The sequence below is a fragment of the Trichosurus vulpecula genome, chromosome 3 (genome assembly GCF_011100635.1).
Source record: "Trichosurus vulpecula isolate mTriVul1 chromosome 3, mTriVul1.pri, whole genome shotgun sequence".
NCBI lineage: Eukaryota > Metazoa > Chordata > Mammalia > Diprotodontia > Phalangeridae > Trichosurus > Trichosurus vulpecula.
The window spans coordinates 25501570-25515509 of record NC_050575.1 but is presented as its reverse complement, the minus strand read 5'-3'; the positions used below and the strand labels follow the sequence as shown (position 1 = coordinate 25515509).

Below are 13940 nucleotides of genomic sequence, written 5' to 3'. Positions count from 1 at the left end.
TCCCGGAAGACTGATGATGAACACCTGCTGACAGAGAATTAATGTACATGAAATGCAGAATGAGACAAACATTTTTACGTGGCAGATATGTACATTTATTTGCTTCACTATGCTTATTTTCACTATTACTTATTAGGTCCATACTGTATACAAGGCATATATCTTTAAATAGATTTAAAGCATAGTTAGCTTTCTACAACTACACACCTGAGAGTTAACTTCTATTTTTTACTTTTTCAGGTACTAGACACATTGAGCCATGGGACTATTAGGTTGTATATAATGAGATTTTCTTTGTAATTAAAGTCATCTCTAAGAATGCATTTATAGATATTTTTGGAGGCAGTTGATGATACAGGGTTGGTGATCAGGGTAGGGCTAGATAAACTGATCTGAGGGAAGGCTTCTAGGGGCCAGCCTGGGTGTCTTCCATCTGCCGCACAGCAACCATTCCCATCTGTACCAGCATAAGGCATCTCCCATCTCCTGCTGCCATCCCAATGTCCCAGTTACCTGCAGGCCTCCCATCTCCTGTTGTGCCTGTCTTTTGAGGGTAGAGGCACCCTCTACTCAGTGATAAATATTTTCATTCATTTCACCCGGTCATTCTCTTCACATCTCAATGACTGAGCTCCTGTAGATCATCATCCAAAGCTCGTTGCACACTCCCATTGCATTTCTCACTCTCAGCCCCCTTAACCCTCCCATCTTAAATTCTCATCCCAATTCCACCCAACCCTTCCACTGTACTCTCTGGAATGCCTGTTGCATAAGCAACAAACTTCCCTTCATCTTAAATCTAATCCTCTACCACTCCTTCCATCTACTAGCTCTTATTGAAACTTGGCTTCACCCCGATGACACAGCCTCCCTGGACACCCTTTCCAACACTGGCTGCACTTTCACTCATTCTCCTTGGCTAACTGGTCATGGCAGGGGAATTAGAACACTCCCTGCTTCCTAATGTTACTTCAAGATTCCACCCTTACCTCTATCACTCAGTAATCTCTCTTCCTCTGAGGGCCATGCTATTCAATCAAAATCCTGGTAGCAATTGTCCGCACATTCCCAGTCATTCCTCTTCCTTCCTTAATGAGTTTGACACCAAGCTTACTATTTTACCCTTGCTCCCCTTTGCAACATCTCTCCATCACATCCCCTTCTCTCTTGTGACACTGCCACCACTCTGGTGCAAGTCCTTATCACCTCACACCTGAACTACTACAATAGCCTATTGGTGGGTCTGCCTGCCTCAAGTCACTCCCCAACTCCAAGCCAGTGTCAGCTACTAAAGTGATTTTCCTAAAGTGCAGATCCAATTACATCATGCACACCACCACCACCCCTTCCCCTCCCAGTCCCACACATACACAAACTCAATAACTCCTTTGGCTTCTATTGCCTCTAGGAACAAATACAAAATACTCTGGCATTCAAAGCCTTTCATAACCTAGCCCTCTCCTACCTTTCCAGTCTTCTTATACCTTGCTCCCCAAAATGTACACTTTAATCCAATAACACTGGCCTCCTGGCTGTCTCAAGAACAAGATGCTCTATTTCTCAGCTCCTAGAATTTACTCTGCCTATGCCCCATTCCTGGAATGCTCTCCTTCCTCAAATCAGACTACAGACCTCCCAGCTGCCTTTAAGTTCCAATTAAAATCCCATCTTCTTACAGTAAGCCTTCACCAACTCCTCCTAATTACAGTGTCTTCTCTCTGTTATTTCCTATTTAACCTGTAAATAGCTTACTTTGTATATATCCGTTTGAGTGTTGTCTCCACTATTATATTATAAACTCCTTGAGGGCAGAGACTGTCTTTTGCTTCTTTTTATATCCCCCCAGGTTTAACAGAGTGCCTGGCTCATTGCTGGTACTTAATAAGTATTGATTGATTGCATGTAGATAGTAATTGAATCTTCCTAGAGATGATAATTGAATGCTTTGGGCCATATGAGATCACTAAATCAAATATTGAATGAGAAGAGAAAAGGACCCAGGATAGACTCCTATGGGTTACCCACATTTATTAAGCATGACCTAGCTGAAAGTTCAGCAAAGAAGACTGAAGAGGAGCAGTCAGTCAGGTAGAAGGAGGATCAGGAGAGCCCTATCAAAAAACCTAGGGAAGAGATTATCCAAGAGAAGATGTGATCCATTGTGTCAAAAGCTGCAGAGGATCCAGAAAAAAAGATTAGATTAGGTAATCAAAAGATCATTGTTAACTTTGGAGAGAGCAAATTTAGATTAATGAAAAGATAGGATTCAAAACTGGACAAGATTTAGAAAAGAATGAAAAGAGACATATATTGTAGACAACTTTCCTGAGGAGTTTAATCTTGAAAGGGAAGAGTGATGTGGGATAATGGTTATCAGAGATGGTTGGATCAACTGCAGTAAATTGGGAGACATGGAGGATTAGTGAAGACTGGTGATGATGGGGTGGAGGGGAGGAGCAATAAGCTTGAGAATAGGCTTCAGAAAAAAAAAATACGCCTTGAGACTTCCTGTGGAAAGATCAGAAAGTCCCAAATCTTTATGATGATGATATCGACCTTTTTACCCTGGAAGCCAATGTAGAGCCAGAGTTCTTTCTGGTTTTGTATTTTCAGTTTTATTAAGGCGTTTGTTTTTACCTGAACAAGAATTTACAGATTACTCAGATTATGTGAGAGATCTCTTGTAACAAAGTGCAATTGATAATTTGAACTAATAATACAGTGACCTCGTCTAAATGTTCATGCAACATTTCACATCCAAAATTCCTCTGCAAATGTCTATTTTTTTTTAAATAAACAAATCTATGCACAAAACTTCCAGGAGCCAAGATGGCAGTATAAGTAGTAAATTGCCATAACACTACCGTATTCACCTCCAAACAACCATAAAATAGGCAAAACAGATCTAGAACAGCAGAACCAGTAAAAAGATGGGGTGAAACAATCTTTTAGCCCAAGAAACTTGGAAGATAAGCAAGAAAGGTCTGTCTTGCTCAGGTAAAAGGGAAACGCAGTCCAGTACAGGAAGCATTCTAGTAAGATAGCAACAAGCTCCACCTCAGCAAACCAATGGGAAAGCCTGAGCCCAGTATGGTTAAGCAGGCAAAAAACAACACCAGGAGCCACCCCTCCTTACCCCTCCCCCCCATGGGCCTCAGCATAGCCAGAAGAATAGGCAGGCTGCATCTCTGAGAATCATCATATGCTTCAGCAATGCCCCAGGAAAACAAGCAACCTCCAGTGGCCAGAATCAGTGTAGCCCTAGGGAAATGCAGAAATACCCCACCATGCCAAACACCAGCACTAGGACCCCTGCTCAGCACCAGGTCAGCTGTCAGACTCCTACAGCCTACAGCAGTGCCAGCTACCTCCCATCCATTCTGTCAGCACAGCACAGACACAAGGTCAGGGCACCATCAGTGCAGCACTGGATAAATAACCAGGGCCTATAGCCTCTGGCACAAGAAGCCTGAGATAGCGCCTCTTCCATCCTGGGAGCAGAGCTCAAATTTGAAAGAAAGGAAAAAGGCTGAAAAAGATAAGCAAAAAACAACAATAAAAGAATCTGACCATAGAAATTTATTATGGTGACAGAGAAGATCAAGACTACAAACTCAGAAGAGGACGATATTGTCAAAACACCTATGCGGGAAACCCCAAATCGAAACAGGAAGTGGTCTCAAGCCCAGATTTCTTCTCATGGAAGAGCTCAAAAAGGAGCCTAAAAATCATGTAAAACAGGTAGAAGAGAAACTGGGAAAAGAAATGAGAGTGATACAAGAAAATCATGAAAAAGGAGTCAGCAGCTTGGAAAAAGAAAGTAGAATTGGCCAAATGGAAAAGGAAGTACAAAAGCTACCTGAGGAAAACAACTCCTTTAAAGTTAGAATTGGGCAAGTGGAAGCTAATGACTCTACGAGACATCAAGAATCAATCAAACAAATTCAAAAGAATGAAAAAATAGAAGATGTAAAATACCTCATTGGAAAAACAATTGACCTGGAAAATAGATCCAGGAGAGACAATGTCAGAATGGTTGGACTACCTGAAAGTCATAATCAAAAGGTGGAACTGGATATCATCTTTCAAGAAATTATCATGGAAAACTGCCCTGTCCTAGACCCAAAGAGCAAAGTAGGTATTGAAAGAATCCATTGATCACCTCAGGAAAGAGATCCTAAAATTAAAACTCCAAGAAACATTATAGCCAAATTACAGAACTATCAAGTCAAGGATAAAATACTTTAAATGGCCAACAAGAAACAATCCAAATACTGGGGAGCCACAATCAGGATTACACAAGACTTAGCAGTTGCAACATTAAAGGATTGGAGGTCATAGAACATGATATTCCAGAAGGCAAAGTAGCTAGGGCTACAATCAAAAATCACCTACCCAGTGAAATTAAGCATAATACTTCAAAGGAATAAATGGTCATCCTATGAAATAGAAGGATTTCAAGCTTTTGTAAGGAGAAGACCAGAATTGAACAAAAAATCCTGTATCAAGACCCAAAATAGGTCTACAAAGGGAAAAGAAAACTTATGGGAATCATTGGAGCTAAATTGTTTATGTCCCTATATGGAAAGATGATACTTGCAGTTCTTAAAAATTGTACCACCAATGGTACAGCTAGAAGGAATATATGTAGAGGATACAGATATAAGGTAAATTTAAGGGAATGGCATAAAAAAAATTAAGGGATGAGAAAGAGAAGTACACTGGTTACAGAAGGAAGGAGAGGTAAAATGGGGCAAATTATTTAACATGAAGAGGAGCAAAAAACCTATTAGAGTAGAAGGAAAAATGGGAGGGTGGGCAAGGGGCATTGCTTGAACCTTACTCTCATCAGTATTGGCTCAAAGAGGGAATAATATACACAGTAAATTGAATATAGAAATCTATCCTACATGACAGGAAAGTAAGAAGGGAAATCAAGTAAAGGTGGGGCAGGGGGGACTGACAGAAGGGAGTACAGATCAAGGGAGTCAGTAGACAGAAGCAAAACGCTCAAGGAGGAAAAGGGTAAAAGGAGAAAGAAGACAAATAGAAGGAAAAATAGAATGAAGAGAAATACAGAGTAATAGTAACTGTGAATGTGAATACCTCTCCCATAAAACAGAAGCAGATAGCAGAGGCGAACAAAAACTTGAAGCAGAAAGACACACATACAGAATAAAGGTAAGGGGCTAGAGCAAAATCTATTATACTTCAGCTGAAAAAAACCCAGGTGTAGCAATTCTATCTCAGACAAAATAAAAGCAAAAATAGACCTAATTACAAGAGATAAGAAAGGACACTACATCTTGCTAAAAAGTACCATAGACAATGAAGTAATACCAATATTAAACATATGCACCAAGTGTTATAGCAACCAAATTCTTAAAGAATGACCAGGTCTATGACCAAACAAGAGAGAGAGAGGATTACAAAATGTAAAATAAATAATTTTGATTATATTAAATTAAAAAGCTTTTGAACAAACAAAACCAATGCAATCAAGATTAGAAGGAAAGCATAAAGCTGGTAAACAATCACAGCAAGTGTCTCTTTTAAAGGCCTCATTTCTCAAATATATAGAGAATTGAGTCAAATTTATAAGAACACAAGCCATTCCCCAATTGATAAATGGTCAAAGGATATGAACAGATAGTTTTCAGATGAAGAAATCAAAATTATCTATAGTCATAAGGAGAAGTGTTTTAAATCACTTTTGATTAGAAAAATGCAAATTTAAATAACCCTGAGGTACCACCTCACAGCTATCAGATTGACCATGATTTAAAAAAAGGAAAATGATAAATGTTGCAGATGATGTGGGGAAATGAGGACCCTAATGCATTGTTTGTGGTGTTGTAAACTGATCCAAACATTCTGGAGAACAATTTGGAACTATGCCCAAAGAGCAACCAAACTGTGTATGTCCTTTGATCCTGCAATACCACTACTAGTTCTGTATCCCAAAGAGATCATAAAAAGGGGAAAGGACCTACATGTGTAAAAATATTTATAGCAGCCCTTTTTGTAGTGGCAAAATATTAGAAATTGAAGGGATACCCATTAACTAAGGAATGGCTGGACAAGCTGTGGTATATGAAAGTAATGGAATACTATTGTGCAATAAGAAATGAACAGGCAGATTTCAGAAAAACTTGGAAAGACTTGTAAGAAGTGATGCAAGTGAAATGAGCAGGGCCAGGAAAAAATTTATACAGTATCAGCAATATTGTGTGGATGATCAGCTATGAATGACCCAGCTTTTCTCAGAAAGACAATGATCCAAGACAAATACAAAGGACTCACAAAGGCAAATGCTGTCCACATCCAGACAAAGAACTGTTGGACTCTGAATACATATCATAGCATACTTTTTTCATTTACTTTATTCTTTTTCATGTTTTTATTTCCTTTTTTATCTGTTTCTTCGTTCACAACTGTGACTAATATGGAAATATGTTTTACATGATAGCACATGAATAACCTATATCAAATTGCCTACCATTTTCAGAAGAGAGGAGGGGAGGGAAGGAAGGAGAGAAAATTTGGAACATGAAATCTTGTAAAAACAAATGCTAAAATTATCTTGACACGTAATTGGAGGAAAAATTTAAAAATAAGCAAATCCATGCATGATAATGCAGGCTTAATTTGCATTATTAATATTTTCTCTATCATTTTCTTAAGCCTAGACTATCAACAAAGTAATAAACCAAGAAAAAATAAAATAAACCATTCTTTTTTCTTCCCCTTCCATCCCTAGTCCATTTTAAAAAAAAAGAAAGCAAATTTCTTGCACTAAATGTACACAGTAAAGTAAAACATTCCCCCAATATCTGTACACAAAAATATACATGTCTCATTCTGAGCCCTAAATCCATCATCCCTTTTACAGACAGCATGTTTCATCATCAGTACTTTGGAATCATGAATGGTCATCGTGCTGATCCTAGTTCCTATAGCTTTCTAAGTTGTTCATCTCTATAATGCTACAACATCATATAAATTGTTCTAGTCCTGCTCATTTCATTCTTCATTAGTCCTTGAAAAGTTCATTTGTCTAATATTAATAATATAGTATATATGCGTCTTTTGTTCCTGCTCACTTCACTCTGGCTGAAGTCCTAGCCCCATTCTACCCATATGGGTGAGAAACAGATACTTTTCCAATGGGAGTAGGCCAGAGGTCAGAGTTTATGCATCATCTATAGGCATGACTCCAATTTCTAGCTCACCTGTGAGAGAGACCAGGATTTTCTTTCTAGATCCTGAATTATTTCCAAATGCCAGTGGAGCTTCTCAGGAAAAGACAAGACAAGAAAAGACAAGACAAGAAAGAGAAAGAGATTGTGGATTAATGTCAGGTTGTTCCATGTTTACACTCATTCCTGCTCTCATTTGGTGCTCCATATCCAATTGTGTCAGATGGAAGACAACTCAACTAACTAAGCATTCATTAAATGCTTACTGTGTGCCACATACTGGGGATACAAAAACCAAAATAAAATATTCCCTGCCTGGGAGTTTATGGAGGGACAGATGGTAGAGAGAGCAATATTTTCAAAAGCAGAGTAGCAAGGGATAGATTTTTCTCATAACAAAATGAATGAATGCTTTAATGATTAAAAAATCAATGAATTCATTTGAGGTAATAATACCACCGTAGCAGTACGTCTGACCTCTTGCCTCCTTGCATGGAAAAGGTACCTGTTTTCCACCATTTTGATAGTATGGGGTTAGAACTTCAGCCAGCCTGAAGTGAGCAGAAACAGAAGACCAATTTAACCTACAGCATCAATATTAGAAAAATGAACTTTTCAAGGACTAATGAAGAATGAAATGAGAAGAACTAGAACAATTTATACGATGTCACAGTGCGGTAAAAATGAACAACTTGGAAAGCTATAAGTACTAGAATCAGTACCGTGACCACTAATGACTCCAAAATACTGAAGATGAAACATGCTGTCTATAACAGGGATGATGGAGTTAAGGTTCACAATGAGACATATATATTTTTGTGTACAGACATTGGAGGAATCTGTTTTTCTTGAACTTCTGTTACAAGAAATTTGCTTCATTAAGAAGGTCCTGGGAGAAATTAAACCCCCCTCCAATTGCTTTCCCATAACAAATAATTCATCTGTATTTGATACATTCAGAAGAAATACATTTCAGTTGTTCTTACTCTTTCTCCCTGAGAGATGAGCAGTATTAAATATTTAGAGGTATGGAAGTATTTTGTCTTTATGGATAGAGTAATGAAGTCAGCTAGGAATAGTGTAGATACCAAAACTGCCGAATTTACTTCCTGTAATCCAGTTAACTTTCACTATGGAAGAGTGGAAAAAGTGCTGGATTTAGCATACTAGGGCCTGCGCTGAAATCCAAGTTGTATTGCTCTTCATAGATTTTATGATGGTTTACTTAGAGAACCCTAGAGAATCAACTAAAAAAATAAGCTGAAATAAATTGGAATAAGCTGAAAAAAGTTGCAGGACAGAAAATGATTCCACATACAACATCAGCATTTCTGTATGTTACTAACAAAACCAAGCAGGAGGAAGGAGAAAAAAATCCATTTAAAATAACTTCAAAAATATGAAACACTTGGGAGTGTTCCTTCCAAGACACGCAGCAGCTACATGAATACAACAAAAAGCACTTTAATGAAACAGAGATCTAAATAATTGGAGAAATATTAATTAGTCATGGGTAAACTTAGCCAATATAATAAAAATGGCAATGTTGCCTATATTAATGTACTTATTCAGTGCCATAAAAATCATGCTACCAAAGATCTGCTTTATATAGTTAGAAAACATAATAACAAATTTCACCTGAGGGTACAGAAGGTCAAGGATCTGAAGGCAAATAATGAAAAATGTTAGAAGGAAGCAAAAGTAATTCCATATCTCAAATTACACTACAAAGAAGTAGTTATCAAAACAATTCAGGTGATCAGAATGATAGGACATTTGATCAGTGGAACAGATTAGGAATATAATATATGGAAGCAAATGACTCTAGTAGTCTAGTGTTCAATAAACCTAAAACTTCCAAATACAACCGTAAAGATTACTAGGGAAAAAAATGGAATCTGGCAACAATTAGGTTTAAATTGATCAACACCGCCCACCAAATACATCAAATACAACTCACACCAAAGTAAGCTCCCAACGGATATGAGGCTTAGATATAAAAGGCCACAACATAAACATATAAAAAGAAATTAACTCTCAAATCTGTGAGTAGAAGTTGTTTGTGTCTACAGAGGAGACAGAGAAAAGGATTATAGAAGAGAAAATGGACAATTGTAATGATATGAAATTTAAAAGGTTCATGCAACCCCCCCCAAAAAAAAGCAATGATAGGATTAGAAGGAAAACAGTTAAAGAGGGGAAAAATATTTTTAGCAAATTTCTCAGATGAAGATCTCATTTCCAAGATATATAAGAACTGATTCAAATTTATAAGAAAATACCATTTCCCAATTAATGACTAATCCAAGGATATGAACAGACAGTTCCCAAGGGGAGAAATCCAAGTTATCAATAGTCATGTGAAAAAAAAAAGATCCAACCCACTTATCATTAGAAAAATGAAAATTAAAGCAACTCTGAGGTTCCTATCAGATTGACAAAGTTGATTAGAAGAAAAAAAGAAAGAAAGAGAAAAGGACAAATGTTGGAGGGACTTCAAGAAAACAAGCATATTAATTCATCATTAATATAATTGTGAATTGGTACAGTGATTCTGGAAAGTGATTTGGAACTGTGCCCAAAAGTGTTCTCCATTTTTAAAATACAGGGGTTGAAGTACGTGATTTTTGAGGTTCCTTCCAACCCTACATTTATGAACCTATAAATTTAAATCCTTCTTCCAGATAATAAACATTCAAATACTTGAAAGCCAAGCCAAGTTCCCCTTGAGTCTTCTCTTCAAGATGCTGAAACCAATCTTTATCTGGCTTCAGTTCAAGGTCTTTCTCCACTCTGCTTGCCCTCCTTTGTAAATTCTCCAGCTACGCATTGTCCTTTAACAGTGGATCTCAGATCCCAGTATAATCATCTGGATGTGATCTGATCAAAACAGAGTACACAAGGACTATATCCTCCTTATTCTTTGAAGGCTTGGACCTCAATGCACCTCAGGATTTCATTAGCATTTTCAGCTGCCACGTATCTTCCAGTTCAGGTTTGGGTTCTGAAGTGAGTAGGGGGTGGAGAAAATGATTACTAGGCCACAGAGTTGTTACTAGTGCTGGGAGCTTCTATTCCAGGAGCCTTCCAGTTGATGAGCCTAGTAAGCCTTTTCTGAAGGATTCTGGGAGACCTGACTTTAGAGATTTGGTGACCCTGATTTTGATATCTGTAAGGTTGTGAACCAATGCCCCTCCCACTACATGTTAGCATGTCTTAACATCTTCCCTTGAAAGATATGTATCTAAATCTGAAGATTTTATGCTGTCTTCTGGAATCAAAGTAGTTTGTCTAGTTGTCTTTTTAGCTTCATAATAAAATTCTTATATTGCTTTTCACATACGCCCTGCAAGACCAGGAGGGTTAGACAGTGTATCAAAATTAAAAAGCCACATGAGAGCATGTCCCTGACCAGTTGGCTCATTAAGATCCCATGTTTATCTTCCACAGTGCCTCCAGTCATCCGTGTTTACCCAGAAACTCAGGCCCAGGAACCTGGAGTCTCAGCCAGTCTGAAATGCCATGCAGAAGGCATTCCTACCCCAAGAATTACCTGGCTAAAAAATGGCATGGATGTTGGACCTAAACTGTCTAAGCAGCTCTCTCTCATTGGTAAGAACCAGCCAAGGCTTGTGTATGTCCTTTATGGTTGGGTACAAGCTACAGTACCCTCTACGTAGGAAAAAACCTTTTTTTAAAGTTCATAAGTTCGAAATGAATAAATGTCAGGCCTTCCAATTTTTTACGAAGTCCAGGCTAGATAACAATCTCAGCTGTACTGTTGGGAAGTTTTCTTGGTCATTCCCAGATAAATTGGGGAAAGGGTCTATGTCACAGGGTGAGAGTAAGATAGTGGAAAAGCTTCTGCTTCATTAGCAAATATTTCATAACCGAGCTATTAAAAAACACTCCAATGGATTCCCCTACCATTATGCCTGTGTTTCCCTTACCTAAATTTCAAGTTTCCTGTTGCAAAAAAAAAAAAACCCAATACTTTGTAACAATATGTAAAACAATTTTAAAGAAAAGCTTTTGCTTTTTTTGTTGGAAAAAAATTGATCTTAAACAGTATGGTTTTCTCTTACATAGGAAAATAACTAGATGGCAGATGGCTACACCTCATGCTTCTGGTGAGGTTAAGCTTGACTCCCCAGAAGAGTTGAGTAAATGCATCCCCCAAACTCTCTATAAAGAGATAGAAGACTAGGGATATGGAATATTCTTTTACTGTCATACACCATTGGTGTACTGGTTGGTTTTGCTGAACAATTTTTTTTTCTCTTTTTAAAATATTTATTGCAAGGGATGGTGGCTGGGTACAGAAGTATGCAAATGAGATTTAAAAGAATATCTTCTAATAGCACAGGATAACAGCTAGCACCTCTGAAAAGAGGAAGACACCTTCTAATGTGACCCTGTATTTGAATAAGAATGTGTGAGCATGATTTGCCACATTGTTTACCATATTCCTCTGGCTAACATCTGAAAACTACCTTCTGTAAATGTCTGTTGGCAAGTTGAGCTGGTGCATCCTTGTAGTTCCCAGCCATAATGATTTTGAATAACTAATAGCCAAATTGAGAGGCCAATCTTGAATTTTCAAATGTGACATAATAAGGCCATGTGGTACAGTGGAAGGACCAGACCTGAGGACCTGGTTTAAAATTTCAAATCTGATGCTTACTACCTATGTGACCTTGGGCAAGTCACTTTTAACCTCCATGAGCTCAGTTGTGTGATTTTTAAATGACTCCTCTGAGGTCCCCTTTAGTTCTAGCTACAATCTTATGAGGGCAGCTAGGTGGCACAGTGGATAGAATGCCAGACCTGGAGCCAGGAAGACTCATTTTCCTGAGTTCAAATCTGGCATCAGATACTTACTAGGCAAGTCACTTAACCTTGCTCTTCAGTATCTTTGCCAAGAAAACCCCAAATGGGTCACAGAGTCTGCATGACTGGAGAGTTGTTGAGGTAGCAAGAAGTAATCAACCCTCGTCTCACAGTCCTGGCTAAGTGCAAGGAGCCTTTTAGAAATGCAGACTTAAGTAGGGTAAGATCAGGGCTAAAAGTCTTGGGTTAGTTTAAATCTTTTTTTTTTTTGATAGCCAATGGAAGTGAACTTCACATCAACAGTGTGCGTTATGAAGATACAGGAGCCTACACATGCATTGCTAAGAATGAAGTAGGGGTTGATGAAGATATTTCTTCTCTCTTTATTGAAGATTCAGCCAGAAAGACCCGTAAGTTGGAGAAGGGCGGGGGGTCATATTTAAATTTCTTTAGAAATTGTATATGTTCACAAGATGTAGTTTCTTCCTTGCTTTTAATCCAGAGTGCTTGTCTTGGTTGGGACAATAGAGGCCAGCCTTTATAGTTGTGGGAAAACAGATGTTTGGGGGACTAACCATGGTTGTCTCACCACAAAAGGTAAATAGGACTGACTTAGACTTGATAATCATCTTATAAAAAACAAAGAAGGTTAAAGGGAGAGGAGTAAGTGACTTTAGTACAAAAATTCTACATACGGTTTACTACGAGGGGCAGCAACCTATCTTTTCAAGGAAGATAATTAGAAAACAAGAAAAGAAAGTCCAACAGATGTTTGCAACATTTAATTCCTCTGGGCTGTTATCTTCCTGAGGAGGTTCTCCTCATGGCCATTTCCGGGCTGGCCAAACTTGGAGTGATTTTAGCCTTACTCTCTTGTACACCAGGGAATTTTTAATTTTTTACGTGTCAGGAACCTGTGGACCCCTTCTCAGAATAATATTTTATGTATAAAATAAAATACATAGGATTACAATTGAAACCAATTGTATTGAAATGCAATTATCAAATTTTTTTTAAAAATTAAAATTAAAACAAGTTCTCTGATTCAAGGTTAAGAATTCATGAATAAATAGATTAAGCAATGTAAAGTTGCAAATCTAAGGTTATCACGGAATAAAATTAATCAAATGAGCACTTTGTTACCCATAAGGCACTGCATAAATGTCAGCTAGTGGTGATCATTAGCATTACTTTCCACTGACTTGGCTGCCCCACATATTTTTGGCCTCGATACCCCCATCCAGGATCAGGCCTAGCATTGCCATTCTTCACCCTTGTGAAGGTGAATTTGATGTCTGCCCAATGAAAGTTTACTGTGAGTGCCTCTGGTCTCCCATTTCTGTGCCTTCTCCCCACTGGGTTGCACCTCCCCTCTCTAGCTCCTCATATCTTTATCTTCTGTCTCGGTAAAAATTGATCTGAAAATAAGTCACCCTGAAGGGTTATTGACTCAGAATAATATAGACCTTGCTACTACTTTGTCCTCTTCCCCCTACAGTCAGAATTTGCATTTTAATGGGGAGAGTGTATACTAATGGTAGAATTTCAAGTATCAGCAATCCTTGGGGAAATGGGAAGCCAAGGGGGCCAAGGTTGGATTCTGTGACCTCTAAGATCTTTCATAGCTCATGCTCTCTATTCCTATGTTTGAGGTTAGGAGGTGGGAAGGGGAAAAAGAGAACTCCTTAGGCATCCCCATATTTATTCCCAGCTGTCCATTCTGCATGTGCCTCAGGACAAACTCAAGAGTATTGGTCCATAAGGCTCAATCTGGATTCCATATTTGGGTGACACCATCTTTGTGTATACGAGGCACTGTGCAGCACCCAGTTGAATAATACTGAATAATTATTCAGTACAAAGTGGAATAAGACGATCTCCATGCTCCCAAGCAGCTCATCATCTACTATA

At 38.3% G+C, this 13940-nt stretch overlaps 1 protein-coding gene across 1 annotated transcript in view; it reads left to right on the top strand.

Annotated features, from left to right (window-relative positions):
* FSTL4 (follistatin like 4) overlaps positions 1-13940 on the top strand; it is an 856236-nt gene that overhangs the window by 776305 nt on the left and 65991 nt on the right. Inside the window, exons 8-9 of the mRNA XM_036752996.1 lie at positions 10650-10811; positions 12305-12439. Of these exons, the coding sequence (XP_036608891.1) occupies positions 10650-10811; positions 12305-12439 (297 nt within the window). The remainder of the gene's footprint in view (positions 1-10649; positions 10812-12304; positions 12440-13940) is intronic.